At 33.7% G+C, this 22,250-nt stretch overlaps 2 protein-coding genes across 8 annotated transcripts; both read left to right on the forward strand.

Annotated features, from left to right (window-relative positions):
* Positions 1–2,248: 2,248 nt before the first annotated feature.
* On the forward strand, positions 2,249–8,152 carry LOC105348034 (uncharacterized). 4 transcript variants are annotated; one of them, XM_066083816.1, is made up of 10 exons: positions 2,249–2,788; positions 3,001–3,181; positions 3,295–3,396; positions 3,643–3,723; positions 3,894–4,078; positions 4,303–5,111; positions 5,250–5,323; positions 5,589–5,721; positions 5,810–5,941; positions 6,063–8,152. In XM_066083816.1, the coding sequence occupies exons 1-7, from the start codon at positions 2,365–2,367 to the stop codon at positions 5,271–5,273; spliced, it is 1,806 nt and encodes a 601-aa protein (XP_065939888.1). In that variant the 5' UTR covers positions 2,249–2,364; the 3' UTR covers positions 5,274–5,323; positions 5,589–5,721; positions 5,810–5,941; positions 6,063–8,152. The 4 variants fall into 4 exon arrangements, with proteins under 4 accessions (XP_065939888.1, XP_065939891.1, XP_065939893.1 ...); XM_066083819.1 differs by having other exon boundaries at positions 5,267–5,323; positions 5,529–5,721; XM_066083821.1 differs by having other exon boundaries at positions 5,267–5,323.
* A 292-nt stretch (positions 8,153–8,444) lies between these two features.
* LOC109618220 (uncharacterized) lies at positions 8,445–12,402 on the forward strand. 4 transcript variants are annotated; one of them, XM_066083835.1, is made up of 10 exons: positions 8,445–8,992; positions 9,205–9,385; positions 9,499–9,600; positions 9,847–9,927; positions 10,098–10,282; positions 10,507–11,315; positions 11,471–11,527; positions 11,793–11,925; positions 12,014–12,145; positions 12,267–12,402. In XM_066083835.1, exons 1-7 carry the CDS (start codon positions 8,569–8,571, stop codon positions 11,486–11,488), a joined length of 1,800 nt encoding a protein of 599 aa, XP_065939907.1. In that variant the 5' UTR covers positions 8,445–8,568; the 3' UTR covers positions 11,489–11,527; positions 11,793–11,925; positions 12,014–12,145; positions 12,267–12,402. The 4 variants fall into 4 exon arrangements, with proteins under 4 accessions (XP_065939907.1, XP_065939896.1, XP_065939899.1 ...); XM_066083824.1 differs by having other exon boundaries at positions 8,446–8,992; positions 11,454–11,527; positions 11,733–11,925; XM_066083827.1 differs by having other exon boundaries at positions 8,446–8,992; positions 11,454–11,527.
* The last annotated feature ends 9,848 nt before the right edge of the window (positions 12,403–22,250 follow it).

Below are 22,250 nucleotides of genomic sequence, written 5' to 3' on the forward strand. Positions count from 1 at the left end.
TAATGAACGACACCTTTTCTATCGAAAACACCGGTATTATTTTTAGAAAAAATTTTAAGGTATGATTGAAACTAGACCAAACAGGAAGAGGTTCACGTAGGAAAAAAATTGTTGCCGATGTGACGAATGCGCTAATTTCCGTAATATAAATCTGGTATTATAAAAGGAAATGCCTAATATCTTATTTCTCTAAAAAAAAAAAAAATTGACGTGTAATTTAAACTGGAATATAAGTAAATGCGAACTCTTTTCTAGAAATGAGACGGATCAAGAAATTTCCTAAGGGGGTACTAACTACATGTATAATTTGAGCGGCATGGGGTTCAAAGACCGCCGTGAGGTCCCATGTAACTCCACTGCATCTGAATTCTAAGAATTTTGAGAGAGAATTTTAACCGGGTTTCCGATTATTGAAATAGTAAAAATTGCGGGCGGGCGAGTGGCTGTCAAAAAAGGTACCCTTATTGTACCGATAACTCTTCGAACAGTTTTCAAGATATAGGAAGTTGTTCTTTTACAGATCACTTATCATTTATACATATATCAGAGGTATGCAAATTGCTAGGATTTTGATTTCTGATAATTTATGAAAAAATATCAGCTGTTGAACTTAGTCATTTTTGAGCAAAAACATTGCAAAAAGAGTACCCCATTTCTGTGGATATGTAGTATTTATCAATTCAGGATTGACAAATGGATTATGGATACTGTTCACACAAAAGAAAACCCAGTTAACTTTGCTGTCACATTGACAGCTTTACTCTTGTCATTTTTCTGAATTAGTTAGAATAAACGACCTGCAAAGATTTGGTATTTTTTCGTGGAAAAATTTATGTTACTTTACATGTATTTATATTTTTTGTTGTTGTGTAAGTAAAAGATAAATAATAACTCAATCTTCAATAATAATTTTTGTGCGCCGTGAATTGAAGTTTTACTATGGGAGGCACTGTACATGTAGCTCCCAGGTCCTCCATCTGAATTTTTTCAGACAGGGAGCTACAGATTTGAAGCTAGTTCACAAGTGGCTGTAAAGCTGTATTATAATAGCTCTCCAGAAATATTTTATCAACCAACTTCACAAAGTGAGTCTGTATTGAACCGACATTCAGGACACCATACTCATATCCCGTAATAATTGATTGAAATAATTTTTTAAACTGCCAATTTTTACCTGCATGATAGGCTTTTTTCCTTATATATTACCGACAATGCAAAAAAAACATTTCTTAAAATAGTTTATACACATTTTAATTTCACGACAGTTAACCTTATCTTTGGAATTTTTATTCATTTTTTTTTAAGACGGTGTCGCTTCTTATGTCTCATATTAATCACAATCTCAAAACCAATGTCTTTAAATAGTTTGTTTTTCTAAACTAATCATAAAAAATATTAACAAGAATTCCCATAATCATGAAAATTCTAATCCTTAAGGGAAGATATACCAATAACTCCAATCTTACCTGCCCAATCCCCCCCCCCCAATCATGAAATTCCTAATCCGTGGTGGTGATGGTGGGGGGGGGGTGTGCTAGTATACCTACTGTGACTCTAATTTTCAATATCACTAATATTTCATTATCTTTAAAGTCTTTTAAGGAACAATTTTGTTTGTTGCGAGAAAAAAGGGGGGGGGGGGTGAATCCTCCCTGTTGCTATATTCCTAATGGTTAGGTCTAACTTGGCAAAAAATAGGGGGGCTAAGCCCCCCCCCCCCCTACCCCCCCCCCCCCCCCCCCCTCCACCGGTTCCGACGCCTATGAATAAAATTGCGTATATATCCTTATACACGTGTATTCAAACAAAGTCATTAAATGTAAATTTTTTTCAGTTCTAAGAGAATATCTGAAGCCGATCGAATTCTTTACTCTTTTATACATTTTCTTGATAAAATGTACACCAATCTCATAATTTAATTTTCCGAAAAATAATACTCTATGAAATGTTGTTATCCAAAGATAATATAATTATAGGCCTACTTAATATTTTTTTTTATTTATTCCGTCCCTATTCCGGCGATTACGGCATGCCTTTAACTGCGGCTAGCCTTTTTCTATCAGTGACGTCACTGTTTCCATATAAGGTCATGTCAAAATTCGACAAACTTGTAGACTTTACATTTGTCAATTTGTATCATGTCAGATGTGCTATTGCCGAGCCTGAAGTTGCAAATGCAGAAACTACGGACTGAAAGTGTGCAAAGTTGAAGGTTTAATTAAGGATTTCGATCCCTAATAGCTTACTTCCTGTTAAAATCCCGAGAATTACCGATGATTGAAACATCGGTAATCTTCGGAAGATGTTAGAGTTATCGTTCTTGTTAACCGGAAGTCGTAGAGTTACTGTTCTTGATGTAAACACATGGCTGCTCCATTTGAGAAGACGAGGGATAAAAAAGGCCGGTTTGCCGCAAATAAAAAGAAAAGAGTTGTATCTGTACCACGTTATGTGAGAAATGAACATTCTTATACTTCTGCGAATATATCAAGAACGGATCAGCCGGAACATGCCGAAGGAGACGACAATTGGAAGGAAGGTAGACGAATTGTTGAGTTTGGTGTTCTACTATCAAATCTAAGACACTGTGAGGCTTGTCGCCTCGGACCGGTAGCTTTGACCTACGACAGCGTTGTAGGGGAACTCCAGAAAGGGCTTGGTGGTTATTTATACGTTAAGTGCAGCAATAATGACTGTAACCACGTCAACAGAGTACCCTACGGTAGCACCCACCGTGTTAAAAAACTAGGCATGCCCTGCTTTGCTGTCAATACGAAACTTGGAACAGGTAAATGATATTCACAAACACATACATGTACATACAAATGAATAAACATTTTTATCTTTTTTATTTTGTTCAGTATCCCATTACCATGTAACTATCATCTTATAAAATACAGTACATGTATAAATCTGCTGTTAGAAGATGGGCATAATTTACTTCCTACACACAAGTTATTTCAAAACACATTGTTAAATACATTGTATGATTTTTTTCAGCTATGATTGACAGTTTAGGTGGTCCAGATAGAGTAAATAATGTTTTAGCTGCACTGAATTTGAAGCCTATTAGTCAGAAAAACTTGAAGATGATTGAGAGAAGAGCAGGGAACTTTGTTGAATCTATAGCCAAGTCATCTATGTCCAAGGCAGCAAAAGATTCTTTTGAACTTGAGATGGAGTAAGAAATATTCTTTATTTTGGAAAAATCATATGTGTGATTTGCAATGTTTTAAAAAAGTTCATAGTTGGGGTCATAATATAAACCTAATTATTTTGTACATTTTTAATTAGAGATGTGGGTAATGAGGAGTCAAAGAAAGCACAAGAAGAAATGGGAGAGGAAATAGATGGCTTAGGTGTCAGTCTTTTTCATGATGCATCTCCAAGTGTAAAGTAAGAATTTGACATTAATTTGTGACAATGTAACAAGTTTTTGTACAGTTATCGAGTTTTTGTAATTGTAATTGTTCAGGATATACCTTATATTAAAAAAAGCATGTACATGATTGTTTATAAGTCAAAAGGCGTTGTAAATTCAAGTTTGTGAAGTCTTGGAAACTGGATGAAAAAAAATATTGAAAAATTAAAACATTAGAATGAAAAAAAATTATGAAAATTAAAACAATTTATTTATTTCAGAAAGCTAGTGTGTCGAGAATCTGCTGCCTTACAGTCACCTGAACTTTTAAAGGATGGAACTGATGTACCCGGTTCATCAAGGTAGAATCCCCCCCCCCCCAAAAAAAAAAAAAACAAAAAAAAACAGCAAAAAAACATTTAGTTTGAAACAGTATGGTCCTATAGAATTTGGTGTCATTTATTTTTCTTAAAAGCCTATTACAATAAGTACAACTAGTAATAAAACATCTGAATTACACTATATTTTTTAGGACAGTGAAGGACATATTTAAAGGTAGAGCTAAGTTGAAGAAAAGAGCTCCCTGTCAGCCTTCACAACAGCAGTCTCTGAAGTGCAAGAAAAAACTAGTATCTAAATTCCCAACCAAGACCAGATCTGGCATGTCATGTGCAGTAGATACAGCATGGCAAAAACGTGGTTTTGATAGCCTCACCTGTAAGTTTAGCATTTTTTTTTAAATGTCCTGTCATAAACAACTAAAATCTTGAAAGATAAAAAATGCTCATATCAAACCCACATATTTTCACATGAATGTTTTACAGTAACCATGAATAATCTCTATTCATAAATTTCCACATTTGTAATACATTTTTAATGGTATTTTAAAAATACATGATTTATTGATCAAGTATTATTATGATCATTTTCATTTTTTGCAGCACATACTTTTTTTATGAGTAAAGCCAAGTATGGGAAAAAAGTTGTGAAAACAGTTGTATCTCACAGAACTTGTGGCACCTGTAAATGGTGGCAGAGAAACCGTCCAGGTCAAGAAATCAGAAAACACAGATGTGTTCACAATCACACTGGAAGTGCCCGCCTCATGGAAAGTGTAAGTGGTGTGCAGGGTATAAAAGAACTTATAGATTCGGGTACACCTGTGGACATTCTTGAAGGAGATGGAGACAATACAATGATTTCTAGAATCAAAAGTGAACTTGGAATAACTATGAAAAAACGATTGGACAAAAATCATGTGATTAAGAACATTGGAAAAAGACTCTACGCACTTCATGGAACCAAGGGTGTGAAACTAAGTAAAACAGTTATCGTGCATCTGCAGAAATGCATTAAATATGCCCTTGCAAAAAATCAAACTAAAGACGACTTGGAAGAGAATCTGAAAGCTATATTGCCTCATCAGTTTGGGGATCATTCTTGCTGCGCTGCTCGCTTTTGTGGATTTAAACGAAATCCTTCTGAAAAGTACATCCACAGAAGTCTTCCTTACAAAGCAGCTTTGAAAAACGACCAACTTCGTCAGCATCTGCAGCCCATTTTTGATCAAGTGTCAGCACGAGCAGCCCAGTATGTGGACCTTGGCTCTAGTCAGCAATGTGAACATGCGAATAAAGAGGTCACCATGAGAATACCCAAGTCTCTACACTATGGCAACTCTGATGCGCTTGACTTTAGAGTACATGCGACAGCAGCCTTCATAAATGAAGGGAGAGGGTACATTTCAAAGGTAAAATTGCATAATTTGTTTGTTTTATTGTTCAATTTTTGTTTAACTAACTTTTATTGTTTGTTTTTCTGTTGAATTTTTTACAATGTTGGTTGGTTTGAATTTATTATTTTGTTGTTATTTATTAATCTTTTTTAGCATCATGTTGGTTTCAGCATCTAGCATCAGGTTGATTTCAACAACTGTCATCTCGACCACATTCATTGTAAACTGTAAGTGTTCTAATTGTAAAATTCTAGTTCATGTATTGATAATAATTTTTTTGAGCTTGGTATTACCTGGTACTTTATTTACACTTTATAACCTTTTAACTTTCTTAAAGATTTTGTTTTAATCTCAGCAAGGTAAAATAAATTTTATGAAACATACTGCTTAAAAAAAATAATGTTGGTAATATTGTAATTTTTTTTTGAAAAGGTAAATGAAAAAGCTGGTTTGTCACCTGGGAAGTTTACCAAGAAGTATGCAGCAAAACAGTTAAAGCATCGTCTGCAGGCAGAGGAGAGATCCAAGCTACCCTCAACAAAGAGAAGAAGAATCCAGTTGAAGCAGGAAAGAAATAATACGCAATGTGCATTTCAGGCACTCGAGGGTGACACATATCAATCAGGTATGTTTTATTTTAAATTATACATTGTTTTTATAAAACCAGAAGTTTATCAACTTCCATTCTTATCACATTAAAACATTTTTTCTAGAGATAGGATTAGAGGATGAGGTTGACATTGTACAGATACCGGATCCTGTTCCTCGTGGTGTCTTTAAACCCATCACATTATCGAGTGGATCTCCCTCCCTTGTGGTATTTGATTTAGAGACCACTGATCTGAGTAAGTTTATATAAACCAGAGGAGAATAAAAAGTTCCATATTTAAAAAAAAAGTTGGAGACAATAAATAAAACATAAATAAAAGTGTTTAGAACTTATGAAAATATTTTTATTCAATTCAGTTCGAGGAAGACAGATGCCACATATTACTCAACTTGCTGCAGTTGAATTGGATACGGGATCTCTGTACAACACATATATTCTTCCAAAGGTGCCCATTTCAGAGGAAGCAATGAACACGACTGGCATTGTAGTGAATTCTGACTTAGAAAAAATGACTGTCCACGGTAGGGAGGTTGATGCAGTTAACATTATATCTGGACTAACAGAGTTTGTGGAATGGATGAAGAATTTTTCAAATGTTATATTGGTAGCACATAATGGAAGGAAATTCGACTTCCCTGTACTTATGAGTACCTTACGCTGTTTAAACATGACAGACACACTGCTTCCTGTTGTTTCTGGGTTTATTGACTCCCTGAGTGTGTTCAAGAAAGCCTTTCCTGGACAGCAGAATTACAAGCAAGAGACACTAGTGAAAGCGGTACTCAACACCAGCTACGCTGCCCATGATGCTACAGAAGATGTTAAAACCTTAGGTTTGTTGATGAAGCAGACCAAGTTATTAGGTCCTGAGATCTTACAGTTTAGTTTTCCACCAATTTCTGTTCACCAAGGCCTTCTTTTTAGCAACGAGAAATCAAAAAACATAACGTCATTGCATGTTTTGATTGCTAAAGGTGTTGTGAAGCACAACACAGCAGAAAATATTGCAGGTTCAGGCTTGAACTTGTCCCACCTTCACAAGATATTTCAGAGAGATGGCGAGGATGGACTTAGAGCTACATTTGCTCAGAAAAACTCTGAAGGCCAGGCCCGGGTTTCCTCTACAAAGCGTGTTCTTGACTCTGTTATTCCAAAACTTGTGGAATATTTTGAAAAAAATGATGTAAACTGACATTATGAGAAATTGCAGATGATATTTTTGCAACTATTTTGTGAACTATATGCATTACTCTAGTTTCGTTGTTGAATTGGATACGGGATCTCTGTACAACACATATATTCTTCCAAAGGTGCCCATTTCAGAGGAAGCAATGAACACGACTGGCATTGTAGTGAATTCCGACTTAGAAAAAATGACTGTCCACGGTAGGGAGGTTGATGCAGTTAACATTATATCTGGACTAACAGAGTTTGTGGAATGGATAAAGAATTTTTCAAATGTTATATTGGTAGCACATAATGGAAGGAAATTCGACTTCCCTGTACTTATGAGTACCTTACGCTGTTTAAACATGACAGACACACTGCTTCCTGTTGTTTCTGGGTTTATTGACTCCCTGAGTGTGTTCAAGAAAGCCTTCCTGGACAGCAGAATTACAAGCAAGAGACACTAGTGAAAGCGGTACTCAACACTACATGTAGCTACGCTGCCCATGATGCTACAGAAGATGTTAAAACCTTCAGGCCAGGCCCGGGTTTTCTCTACAAAGCGTGTTCTTGACTCTGTTATTCCAAAACTTGTGGAATATTTTGCAAAAAAATGATGTAAACTGACATTATGAGAAATTGCAGATGATATTTTTGCAACTATTTTGTGAACTATATGCATTACTCTAGTTTCGTACAGTAATTTGTAATTAATTTTTTTTTGAAGGTCAAGATTAAATTTATTTACATGAATGTCAAGGTTAAAAATAAATACCCAGTATTAGGTTTAATAGATTGAAAAAAAAAGTGTAAAACTTTTTTGTAGTATGCTGTGATGATATAATTTTTGAAGGTTTTATCAGTAATAGTTTTAAGTAAAGGTCGTCAAATTTAAAGGTCAAGGTCATTGAAAAACACCTCACTCAGTTATTTATGACATTGCTTCTTCATCATAGTTGTGATTATATATTATATTTCAATTTTTATACTTTTTTACTTATTTTATGAACATAAGTGATTTTGAAAATTTTGGGGGTGGGGTTAGGAATTTGTCAATAAAAAAAGTTTTCTTTGGTAAAAGTTTTCAAAACTGCTTTTATTTTTCTTTCTATATAATGTGCCATGTATTCATTACAAAATATCTTATGTCAACTCTTTGGTTTTCCTTACAGAAATGCACATATGATCAGTTGTAATATTTCTTTTATCAAAATAATTGAAGTTAATCTGACACAATCTCAGTTTTTCAAAGTTATTGGACAGTAAATGCTTCTAAACTTTTTCTTAACTAAAAAATGCATTAAAATGTTCTATACAAATCTGTGTAAAAACTGAATTTGATATCAATTTGCTCAAAAATGTGATGTTGTATTGATGTTTACTACTACTCATTATGACATTATCATATATCAATATATTTTGGTCAGATAAAAAAAAAATCTGGATAAATTTGTTTATTTATGAAGTATGTATTGAGATATTATTGTTTTGACCCCAAAAAATCACTTTTGAAAATTTTTGTATTAAATTGTATTACGGGCTGAATACCTTAAGGATTTCGATCCCTAATAGCTTACTTCCTGTTAAAATCCCGAGAATTACCGATGATTGAAACATCGGTAATCTTCGGAAGATGTTAGAGTTATCGTTCTTGTTAACCGGAAGTCGTAGAGTTACTGTTCTTGATGTAAACACATGGCTGCTCCATTTGAGAAGACGAGGGATAAAAAAGGCCGGTTTGCCGCAAATAAAAAGAAAAGAGTTGTATCTGTACCACGTTATGTGAGAAATGAACATTCTTATACTTCTGCGAATATATCAAGAACGGATCAGCCGGAACATGCCGAAGGAGACGACAATTGGAAGGAAGGTAGACGAATTGTTGAGTTTGGTGTTCTACTATCAAATCTAAGACACTGTGAGGCTTGTCGCCTCGGACCGGTAGCTTTGACCTACGACAGCGTTGTAGGGGAACTCCAGAAAGGGCTTGGTGGTTATTTATACGTTAAGTGCAGCAATAATGACTGTAACCACGTCAACAGAGTACCCTACGGTAGCACCCACCGTGTTAAAAAACTAGGCATGCCCTGCTTTGCTGTCAATACGAAACTTGGAACAGGTAAATGATATTCACAAACACATACATGTACATACAAATGAATAAACATTTTTATCTTTTTTATTTTGTTCAGTATCCCATTACCATGTAACTATCATCTTATAAAATACAGTACATGTATAAATCTGCTGTTAGAAGATGGGCATAATTTACTTCCTACACACAAGTTATTTCAAAACACATTGTTAAATACATTGTATGATTTTTTTCAGCTATGATTGACAGTTTAGGTGGTCCAGATAGAGTAAATAATGTTTTAGCTGCACTGAATTTGAAGCCTATTAGTCAGAAAAACTTGAAGATGATTGAGAGAAGAGCAGGGAACTTTGTTGAATCTATAGCCAAGTCATCTATGTCCAAGGCAGCAAAAGATTCTTTTGAACTTGAGATGGAGTAAGAAATATTCTTTATTTTGGAAAAATCATATGTGTGATTTGCAATGTTTTAAAAAAGTTCATAGTTGGGGTCATAATATAAACCTAATTATTTTGTACATTTTTAATTAGAGATGTGGGTAATGAGGAGTCAAAGAAAGCACAAGAAGAAATGGGAGAGGAAATAGATGGCTTAGGTGTCAGTCTTTTTCATGATGCATCTCCAAGTGTAAAGTAAGAATTTGACATTAATTTGTGACAATGTAACAAGTTTTTGTACAGTTATCGAGTTTTTGTAATTGTAATTGTTCAGGATATACCTTATATTAAAAAAAGCATGTACATGATTGTTTATAAGTCAAAAGGCGTTGTAAATTCAAGTTTGTGAAGTCTTGGAAACTGGATGAAAAAAAATATTGAAAAATTAAAACATTAGAATGAAAAAAAATTATGAAAATTAAAACAATTTATTTATTTCAGAAAGCTAGTGTGTCGAGAATCTGCTGCCTTACAGTCACCTGAACTTTTAAAGGATGGAACTGATGTACCCGGTTCATCAAGGTAGAATCCCCCCCCCCCCAAAAAAAAAAAAAACAAAAAAAAACAGCAAAAAAACATTTAGTTTGAAACAGTATGGTCCTATAGAATTTGGTGTCATTTATTTTTCTTAAAAGCCTATTACAATAAGTACAACTAGTAATAAAACATCTGAATTACACTATATTTTTTAGGACAGTGAAGGACATATTTAAAGGTAGAGCTAAGTTGAAGAAAAGAGCTCCCTGTCAGCCTTCACAACAGCAGTCTCTGAAGTGCAAGAAAAAACTAGTATCTAAATTCCCAACCAAGACCAGATCTGGCATGTCATGTGCAGTAGATACAGCATGGCAAAAACGTGGTTTTGATAGCCTCACCTGTAAGTTTAGCATTTTTTTTTAAATGTCCTGTCATAAACAACTAAAATCTTGAAAGATAAAAAATGCTCATATCAAACCCACATATTTTCACATGAATGTTTTACAGTAACCATGAATAATCTCTATTCATAAATTTCCACATTTGTAATACATTTTTAATGGTATTTTAAAAATACATGATTTATTGATCAAGTATTATTATGATCATTTTCATTTTTTGCAGCACATACTTTTTTTATGAGTAAAGCCAAGTATGGGAAAAAAGTTGTGAAAACAGTTGTATCTCACAGAACTTGTGGCACCTGTAAATGGTGGCAGAGAAACCGTCCAGGTCAAGAAATCAGAAAACACAGATGTGTTCACAATCACACTGGAAGTGCCCGCCTCATGGAAAGTGTAAGTGGTGTGCAGGGTATAAAAGAACTTATAGATTCGGGTACACCTGTGGACATTCTTGAAGGAGATGGAGACAATACAATGATTTCTAGAATCAAAAGTGAACTTGGAATAACTATGAAAAAACGATTGGACAAAAATCATGTGATTAAGAACATTGGAAAAAGACTCTACGCACTTCATGGAACCAAGGGTGTGAAACTAAGTAAAACAGTTATCGTGCATCTGCAGAAATGCATTAAATATGCCCTTGCAAAAAATCAAACTAAAGACGACTTGGAAGAGAATCTGAAAGCTATATTGCCTCATCAGTTTGGGGATCATTCTTGCTGCGCTGCTCGCTTTTGTGGATTTAAACGAAATCCTTCTGAAAAGTACATCCACAGAAGTCTTCCTTACAAAGCAGCTTTGAAAAACGACCAACTTCGTCAGCATCTGCAGCCCATTTTTGATCAAGTGTCAGCACGAGCAGCCCAGTATGTGGACCTTGGCTCTAGTCAGCAATGTGAACATGCGAATAAAGAGGTCACCATGAGAATACCCAAGTCTCTACACTATGGCAACTCTGATGCGCTTGACTTTAGAGTACATGCGACAGCAGCCTTCATAAATGAAGGGAGAGGGTACATTTCAAAGGTAAAATTGCATAATTTGTTTGTTTTATTGTTCAATTTTTGTTTAACTAACTTTTATTGTTTGTTTTTCTGTTGAATTTTTTACAATGTTGGTTGGTTTGAATTTATTATTTTGTTGTTATTTATTAATCTTTTTTAGCATCATGTTGGTTTCAGCATCTAGCATCAGGTTGATTTCAACAACTGTCATCTCGACCACATTCATTGTAAACTGTAAGTGTTCTAATTGTAAAATTCTAGTTCATGTATTGATAATAATTTTTTTGAGCTTGGTATTACCTGGTACTTTATTTACACTTTATAACCTTTTAACTTTCTTAAAGATTTTGTTTTAATCTCAGCAAGGTAAAATAAATTTTATGAAACATACTGCTTAAAAAAAATAATGTTGGTAATATTGTAATTTTTTTTTGAAAAGGTAAATGAAAAAGCTGGTTTGTCACCTGGGAAGTTTACCAAGAAGTATGCAGCAAAACAGTTAAAGCATCGTCTGCAGGCAGAGGAGAGATCCAAGCTACCCTCAACAAAGAGAAGAAGAATCCAGTTGAAGCAGGAAAGAAATAATACGCAATGTGCATTTCAGGCACTCGAGGGTGACACATATCAATCAGGTATGTTTTATTTTAAATTATACATTGTTTTTATAAAACCAGAAGTTTATCAACTTCCATTCTTATCACATTAAAACATTTTTTCTAGAGATAGGATTAGAGGATGAGGTTGACATTGTACAGATACCGGATCCTGTTCCTCGTGGTGTCTTTAAACCCATCACATTATCGAGTGGATCTCCCTCCCTTGTGGTATTTGATTTAGAGACCACTGATCTGAGTAAGTTTATATAAACCAGAGGAGAATAAAAAGTTCCATATTTAAAAAAAAAGTTGGAGACAATAAATAAAACATAAATAAAAGTGTTTAGAACTTATGAAAATATTTTTATTCAATTCAGTTCGAGGAAGACAGATGCCACATATTACTCAACTTGCTGCAGTTGAATTGGATACGGGATCTCTGTACAACACATATATTCTTCCAAAGGTGCCCATTTCAGAGGAAGCAATGAACACGACTGGCATTGTAGTGAATTCTGACTTAGAAAAAATGACTGTCCACGGTAGGGAGGTTGATGCAGTTAACATTATATCTGGACTAACAGAGTTTGTGGAATGGATGAAGAATTTTTCAAATGTTATATTGGTAGCACATAATGGAAGGAAATTCGACTTCCCTGTACTTATGAGTACCTTACGCTGTTTAAACATGACAGACACACTGCTTCCTGTTGTTTCTGGGTTTATTGACTCCCTGAGTGTGTTCAAGAAAGCCTTTCCTGGACAGCAGAATTACAAGCAAGAGACACTAGTGAAAGCGGTACTCAACACCAGCTACGCTGCCCATGATGCTACAGAAGATGTTAAAACCTTAGGTTTGTTGATGAAGCAGACCAAGTTATTAGGTCCTGAGATCTTACAGTTTAGTTTTCCACCAATTTCTGTTCACCAAGGCCTTCTTTTTAGCAACGAGAAATCAAAAAACATAACGTCATTGCATGTTTTGATTGCTAAAGGTGTTGTGAAGCACAACACAGCAGAAAATATTGCAGGTTCAGGCTTGAACTTGTCCCACCTTCACAAGATATTTCAGAGAGATGGCGAGGATGGACTTAGAGCTACATTTGCTCAGAAAAACTCTGAAGGCCAGGCCCGGGTTTCCTCTACAAAGCGTGTTCTTGACTCTGTTATTCCAAAACTTGTGGAATATTTTGAAAAAAATGATGTAAACTGACATTATGAGAAATTGCAGATGATATTTTTGCAACTATTTTGTGAACTATATGCATTACTCTAGTTTCGTTGTTGAATTGGATACGGGATCTCTGTACAACACATATATTCTTCCAAAGGTGCCCATTTCAGAGGAAGCAATGAACACGACTGGCATTGTAGTGAATTCCGACTTAGAAAAAATGACTGTCCACGGTAGGGAGGTTGATGCAGTTAACATTATATCTGGACTAACAGAGTTTGTGGAATGGATAAAGAATTTTTCAAATGTTATATTGGTAGCACATAATGGAAGGAAATTCGACTTCCCTGTACTTATGAGTACCTTACGCTGTTTAAACATGACAGACACACTGCTTCCTGTTGTTTCTGGGTTTATTGACTCCCTGAGTGTGTTCAAGAAAGCCTTCCTGGACAGCAGAATTACAAGCAAGAGACACTAGTGAAAGCGGTACTCAACACTACATGTAGCTACGCTGCCCATGATGCTACAGAAGATGTTAAAACCTTCAGGCCAGGCCCGGGTTTTCTCTACAAAGCGTGTTCTTGACTCTGTTATTCCAAAACTTGTGGAATATTTTGCAAAAAAATGATGTAAACTGACATTATGAGAAATTGCAGATGATATTTTTGCAACTATTTTGTGAACTATATGCATTACTCTAGTTTCGTACAGTAATTTGTAATTAATTTTTTTTTGAAGGTCAAGATTAAATTTATTTACATGAATGTCAAGGTTAAAAATAAATACCCAGTATTAGGTTTAATAGATTGAAAAAAAAAGTGTAAAACTTTTTTGTAGTATGCTGTGATGATATAATTTTTGAAGGTTTTATCAGTAATAGTTTTAAGTAAAGGTCGTCAAATTTAAAGGTCAAGGTCATTGAAAAACACCTCACTCAGTTATTTATGACATTGCTTCTTCATCATAGTTGTGATTATATATTATATTTCAATTTTTATACTTTTTTACTTATTTTATGAACATAAGTGATTTTGAAAATTTTGGGGGTGGGGTTAGGAATTTGTCAATAAAAAAAGTTTTCTTTGGTAAAAGTTTTCAAAACTGCTTTTATTTTTCTTTCTATATAATGTGCCATGTATTCATTACAAAATATCTTATGTCAACTCTTTGGTTTTCCTTACAGAAATGCACATATGATCAGTTGTAATATTTCTTTTATCAAAATAATTGAAGTTAATCTGACACAATCTCAGTTTTTCAAAGTTATTGGACAGTAAATGCTTCTAAACTTTTTCTTAACTAAAAAATGCATTAAAATGTTCTATACAAATCTGTGTAAAAACTGAATTTGATATCAATTTGCTCAAAAATGTGATGTTGTATTGATGTTTACTACTACTCATTATGACATTATCATATATCAATATATTTTGGTCAGATAAAAAAAAAATCTGGATAAATTTGTTTATTTATGAAGTATGTATTGAGATATTATTGTTTTGACCCCAAAAAATCACTTTTGAAAATTTTTGTATTAAATTGTATTACGGGCTGAATACCTTAACTAATGTAAACAATAAAGTTGCAAAATGTGCATTATGCGAAGGAACTGAGTCAAATCTTACACGTGTTTATGCCCGAGTTTTATAGGTTACACGATCAGAATTACACATATTCATACTCAGACTCACACATCAACACGATTGCATATTCGGATTTACAAGTATGTATGTCTGGATTTTTGAACACGATTACCCTCCATACATAAACTCACATTATTTTATAAAATCGTCCATGGTCTTGCCCCCAAATATCTACAGGATTTACTTATGCCATGTACACCGCAAAATAATTACTCACTAAGACACCAAGATGATTTTAAATTTGGTATACCCCAGATAAAAACAACTGCCTTTATGAACAGTTTTCTACCTTCATCTATAAAATTATGGAATGAATTACCTCTTCACATTAGAATTTTACCAACTGAGTCTTCATTCAAAAAAGCCATAAAAAACATATTTTTTATAAAGCCAAACAAACTTTATGACTTTGGAAACAGAAAAGCAAATATTATACATTGTCAGATAAGAAATAATGCAAGCAATTTAAATGCTGACCTATTCAATCATTTTTTGTGTGAAAATTCTATTTGTGATATGTGTGGTTATGTATCTGAAAATGCTTATCATTATTTTTTTGTCTGTCCACATTATGATGCACAGAGGCAAGTTTTTATACAGTCAATAAGTAATTTACATTTAGATATCCCCATATCTCTGGACTTACTGTTATATGGGAACAGTAGTTTGCCTTATAACAAAAATGTTGCTATATTTAAGATTGTACATGATTATATATTAGCTACCAAATGATTTAAGTTTTAATGCATTATTCACAGTGTCACTCAAACAGCTGAACTGCTAGCTCTCTACAACTATTTTTCATTTTGTACATAAATAATACCCGGTACCAAGCATCTTGATTCCACTTATTTTTCCTTTGTTTTTCTCTACTATATTCTTTTGTTACATTGTACCATCAATGTCTGTCAAATTGACTGTTAAAGGAGAGGGCTCAAATAGGCAGATTGCCAACTGCCCAATCCTATTATGTAATATTTTTTTTACATAATAAAATATTGTTTAAATAAATTCTAAATGCTACTTGTCACTGTATACATGTGATTATTGTATTCCGTTTGGAATATACCGTATGATATAGTACAATCATTTTAAATATCTCAACAAACCTTTTTAATTTAGGATTACGCATATCTGTATATGTTTACATGGACTATTTATAATGGACCAAACTAGACAATAAAATGCACTCGAGCGTTTATAAAGAATAAAAACAATTCTAGCAGTAACCAATGTTTTCAATTAATTCATGCGATCATATCTATAAAATATTTAAGATACAATGTAAAGACATATATATATGCATATGTAGCAATAAACAAGAAAGATACTACGATCAATTATCTCTCTCTCAAACTCCGAAAATACCGTTTATAAATAGTTTACGGGTTTATTACGTAATTCTTATCTACTCGTGTATGCATGTGAAGGTAAACTATTATTCAAAATTTTGATGCATGCACATAAACACTACACTATTTACACATTTCACTTTTTTCTCAGAAGTTTCTATTGAGCTATTACATATACTTATTTTTAGTTTAAATGTGTGTCGTATTGAAGAATTTACATGATCGGTATTAATTAAGAATTAATAATATGATACAAAGTGACTTACAATGTATCTTTAGATAAGACTTAGTAAATTGCGTTACGCGAAGAAAGTTTTGTGAAACAGCTATGACAAATCTTAGGAACTTTCTAAGTTACAACTTAGACAGATCTTAAGTTCTATCTTAGGAAACATCTTAGGAATTTTTTTTGAAACGGGCTCCTGGATACTTATGAGCAGAAAAGTGTGTACAGGGTATACAGTGTATGCAGAGGGACCTGAAAATCCCGATTTTGACATTTGTTATTGTATATTTATCGTGTGAAAGAAAGTTTTGGGAGACTCTGAAGTGGGAGCATTTAGCGGAGCACTGTCGTCTATAGCACATGTTGTATATTTTACTCCCTATTTCGTACGGTCTATAGTACAGTACAGTGAAAGCACATAGTCAACAACGTGTCTAAATGTATTTCTGATTGTACCAAACTAGTCACCGAGACTCATGTGACACAAGTAAAGGACCGAGCGCCAACGGTGACGGATATAGCGGCATTGCAATAGCATCTATCAACACAGTTCTGATACGGCTAACACAAATGCAAACACAGGTGAACGCTAAACTCACAAATATTTAAAACAAAAACGCCGACCTGGAGTCTCGATGAGCTGAAATTGAAAAAAAAATACATATCAGCAAATTCACAGATATCAGTAATGTGGTCAGTTCTTTGAAATCCCAAGTGAAAATGCTCACTAAAGATGTTCAATCTGTGAAAACAAATTCTAACGACCTATAATTCAATATGAGATCGGTAGGAACAAATTTTGATTCAGAAAAAGCCATAGCGGATTCGAACACAGTTGCAATCGCAGAGAACTGAAAAAAAAACATTGACAAGTGTAGTATGAGGCCATAGTTAAAGGCAGTGTCGGATTTTCAACTAGAAAATAAGTTTAATTATTCACAAATGCTATATATAGGTACTTCCTATATACAATAATCCTGGCATTTGTTGATTATCAATTGTTTTAAATAAATTACTGATCTTCTTCATTATGATCTTGAAAATAACTGCAATGCTCAATATGCAATATAACCATCAAATCATCCAGACACAAAAGGGATCAATGTATAGCATAAGAATATCTGAAGATAACTTCGAAGGCTTCTTTGTTAATTGTTCAGATGTTTTGTATATGGCTCTATAAACTGATTTTATCATGGCTGTTGTTGCTCAGGTGCGCAATGTGGCCAGGGAGCCTCTTGTTTTAAAAACCAGTAGATCTGAGGCAGGCGACAGAGTAGTTGAAACATAAAATACTTGAATATGGTCACTTCTCTTTCATGGGGAAACCCATTTTGAAAATTTGTAAAAACAAAAACGGGACTGAATTTACCAGGCGCCTTAAATTATATTCAAATGCTCCTTAAACTATTCTTCAAGTTTGGAACATTACTATTAAAATAATCTGCTACAGCAAACTGTATCTAAAATAATGTTAATGTTCAGTTACTAAACTGCCTGTCGAACTGCGTGACGCAGTGGTTAGAGCGTCCTCAATCTCTACCTAGAGTTATCGTTCCTGCTTCGCTCCACTTATACCTCTGTTAACGTCTAAAAAGTAGTGCCACGAAAACATTGGTAATGGAGTATTACTTCGAGAAATAGTTCTTTGTTTGTTACTGTGATTTACCAATAAAAATCTTTTTATTTCAATATTTTTAGCGAGGCTTTAACATCGAAATGTAGACTGAATACATATAAATCTATAATTTATAATATCATGATTGAGAATGGGTTTTGCCAAGATTATTGGCATTTAGACGTTAACAGAGGTGTTGTAGCGCAGCGTAATACGCCCTCTGGTAAAAGATTGGAGCGTCCGATTGGAGTCGCAGATTAAAGTGGTATGGGACACCTGTCGATTTTAATGTGGATTAAAGTGTATTATAATCAAAATAATTTCATCGGTTTATGATATTCAAATTTCACAATATTTAACCTAAGTGTAAGTTTTAAAAATATTTGGAAGGGTAAACAATTTAAAATGCCCATTAAATTGCCGGGATTCAAACTCATGATTTAAAGGTTCGTATAGAAACCTCTAAACCACTGCGCTGCGCTGTTAGTTTGCAATGTAGGGAAAGAAACTATTTATAAAATTACACTTGATTTTATTGTGATTTTTTTTTCGATAAATAGTAAGTCACAACCTAGCGGTGTCCCACACAATCTTAAAAAGTTGACCCCTACGTCGCCAATTCAAATCCTTGCGGGACATACAGACCGGTCCTTCGGATGAGACCGCAAAAAATCCTCACCGCTCAATAGACCTAGTGCCAAGTATTGGTAATAATTTGTAGCCCTTTACTAGCAAGTGGTTGCACCTCAGAATGAGTGAAATACTCTTAATCAAACCAAAAATAAACAACCCAACCCCCCTCCGAGTGGTATATTTTCTAACTCATTCAACACAATGTTCAAATTCGCACTTTTAATACTTTGATTCTTTACTTTTTACTCAGAACCACCCCATCCCCCCCCCCCCAAAAAAAAAAAACAACAAAACAAAACAAAACAAAAAACAAAAGCATTCCTCAACCCACGGTCTGTTTACCACACACATTCACTGGGGGGATGGGGGGGGGGGGGGGTCGATAAATTTTTTTTTGTACCACTAGTGTAGCTATGAATGCACTTTCATACGGATGTTGATTTTTTGAAATTTATTTAAATTGATGATTGGTGGCAAAAAAAACTTTGCATATATCTTTGCCTCAGAGAAAAAAAAATCTATTTGATTTTTTGTTTCATGAAAAGGAGCGTAGTGTTTTTTTTAATCAAATATATATATATATATATTTTTTAAATGCCTTAGTAATGCAATTCTGCACTGTAGTAATCACTAAAAATGTCATTCGTAACGTTAGGAGCAAAATACAGAGCCAACAATTATTTGTTAGGGGTAAACAAGGCACGTGCCATGTTTATGTAAACATTACAAACGGAATTTTTTTTTAACTAAAACCGGAATGTGACCATGCCCTTTAAAGCTGTTTATTTCAGTACTTAATCGGAGATGCATAACACGGAAAGAATGCATTACAGAAAATTCAGTCTTTATAAAAGTTACTTTAAATGTACTCCATTGAGTAGAACATAGACACATTGGTATTGAAAAAAAAGGAAAGGAAATAAAACTACACCCCAAAAAAAAAATAAAAAATCAAAGTACAGAGAGTACTGAAAGACGGGGTCTTTAAAGTTTGAATTTGTAATTGCCATGGATTTCCTCGAATACGCTTCCAAAATTTATGAGTTTGAATTAGTTGTTACAATTTATGTTAAATCGGCTTTTTTGCAATTGTCTGATACTTTGTCTAAATTTAACTCAATTCCGGCCTTCATAATTGTAGAAAATTGACACAACGGTATATTATGTAAAATAAGACCGCAAGGAAACATTTTAAAAACACTACTTACCGGGAAAATCAATCAACTATATCAAAGTAGATAATTTTAATTAGATTTATTCAATTTTGTGATTCAAGGGAAAATCCACAAGTCGGACGGTATCCGTAATAAAAGTTTCATGAAAACCCACAAAACTCTAAAACTGCTGAATTAACAAACAAAGTGAACATTTGTATACCGATAACAAACACAGGCACCTGACGTTAGAAATGATTTTTTTACAATAAGATTCCAAGAACTTTGACAATAAAAAGATTTGTCACGGTCGCCATTTTGAATTTTAAGACCGACTTATCTGACACGTTTTTTTTTTCATTTGCGATTCATGCAAAATTAATAGGTAAAAATAAATCCGTTCGCCACTTACTACTTTTTGTGTCAATTCATGTATCACCTACACGAATAACGATACAACCGGTCCTTTTATTAAAAATCATACTCCGAAAATCAGAGACATAAATAACAGAGATTGTCAACTCCGGCATTAGCGTGTAAATGTTACGGGACCAACCTTACTTTGAGAACTACAAGTGCAACAGCAATCTTGTATAAGTCATTAAATTTGAACCTGATAGTGAACATGAACATGAACCTGTAAATATTTTAAGCATGTTTTATTTATGAAATACATGTATTTACAAAAACTCTTCATTCAGTTTTTAAATTACTTTTCACAAAGTAATGGTAATGCATTACTTTACTCATGTAATGGTAAGGTAATGCATTACTTCTAGAAAATTAAGTAATGGTAATGGTAATTTAATGCTATAATTCATGAAGTAATGGTAATGTAATACATTATTTTACAATGTAATTCACCCCAAGCCTGATTCCTACTAAGCCGGAAAACATGAACATTAACATTTAACTTGGTTCTTCAATCGATAAGATTGTATATATTATATGACGTATAAGTCTTCCTAAATGTAAAATCTATAAATATAAATAATTTTTGCTTACAATGCATTGTTTAAAATTTAAAAACAGTTTAATCAACTAAAGAGCCAACAAACGAGAAGGCAAATTCAGACTTGTTTTTATTTTCTTTGTACAAAATTCCTTTAGAGACGAACAGCAGTCATACCGCAAGTAGACTGGAAGCCAGTGAAACAATTTTATTTGTAAAACATCTGTGTATAACCCGACCCGATTTTAACTTCGGCTTGCGCATGAAGTTTGGTAGTATCAAGGTGAAAGATTGTCAAAATAGAATTCACAACTTTTCAAAAATGGCACATTGCGTGTGGGAACTTTAATTTCGATTCCACCATCAACCTCTTCTATTGATTAATGAGCTTGTACACCAACTGAATCGTCAACGGCGCTGTGCATTAAGTTACGTAACTCATTTCACATTTGAACTCCAGCAAGAATATTTTGAACAATAAAATTATTTGTTTATTTTCTAAATAGAATTTTGTTTATACATAGAGGACTTAAAAGGATTTAATACGTGTTTTTATAATACATATTTACTGAAATGCATGAAAATTTTCTGCACTATTTTCTTACGCGTAGACTCAATTCATGTGTTCTACGCGTGCCTTTCGGTTTGAGACTTCGGCTGACGGTAAACCAATAGACGGGGTCACGTGACCACATCTAATGAAAGAAAAAAACCCCAACAGAGAAGTATTTTAAGTAGACTCAATCAAAGTTGCGTAATAATGAAAATTATGTGTTCGAGCTCTTTAGTATTACGCAATGATAACAGCAAGAAGAAATACATTTGCTTGTTTTACTCTAAAGAATGTGATGTAAATATTTCAACAACCGTTAAAATACACTGATGTTTTCGGACAACACAAATGATCCTGACAAACATGTAATTTCTGTCACAATTCAGGTCGAGGCAAACTTTTACTGCTTCTAGATGATGAAACAGTCAATGAGTAAAAAAGCTTCATAAGATAGTACAAAATAATTTCTCAAATACAGACAATACTGACTTGATATTGTTTGACAGTTGATTTTGATAAATCATGTCATTCATGCCCATCATATACTCAAGGCAGAGAGAAAAGTGAGGAACAGCGTAATTTGAAAATTTCAAAACCATTGTTAGAATGGAATTCATGATATTTTTTAAATGTAGTTTAGCCTTCTAGCATTTTAAAAAGGTGTGACGTAACTTATGTCCCGATCGCAATGACCTAGAATTTGGACATAACCATCACTTATGCTCAAGTTTTTGCTTTAAAATTGTCCTATATGAAGTGTTAGAAGAAAAGAAGGAAAAACGACCGATGTCAAGATATTCTGGCAATGAAAAAAGGAAGTGAGATAAATAATTCAACTGTGCGCCCAATAACAAATAGCTCTGTATTCCATCGAACATCAATAAATGCTTTATAATGTAAAAAAAAAATTATCCGAGCTCTCGAACATTACGGAACAAATATTTGAGGTAGAGCTAAGATTTGCTTGTTTTACTTGTATTGCTGTGTTAAAAATATAATGTCTATGACCGTAGACAATCCAACTGAGATCTATTTATATTTATCATAGTCCCT

This window comes from Magallana gigas, chromosome 1 (assembly GCF_963853765.1).
Source record: "Magallana gigas chromosome 1, xbMagGiga1.1, whole genome shotgun sequence".
Lineage (NCBI taxonomy): Eukaryota > Metazoa > Mollusca > Bivalvia > Ostreida > Ostreidae > Magallana > Magallana gigas.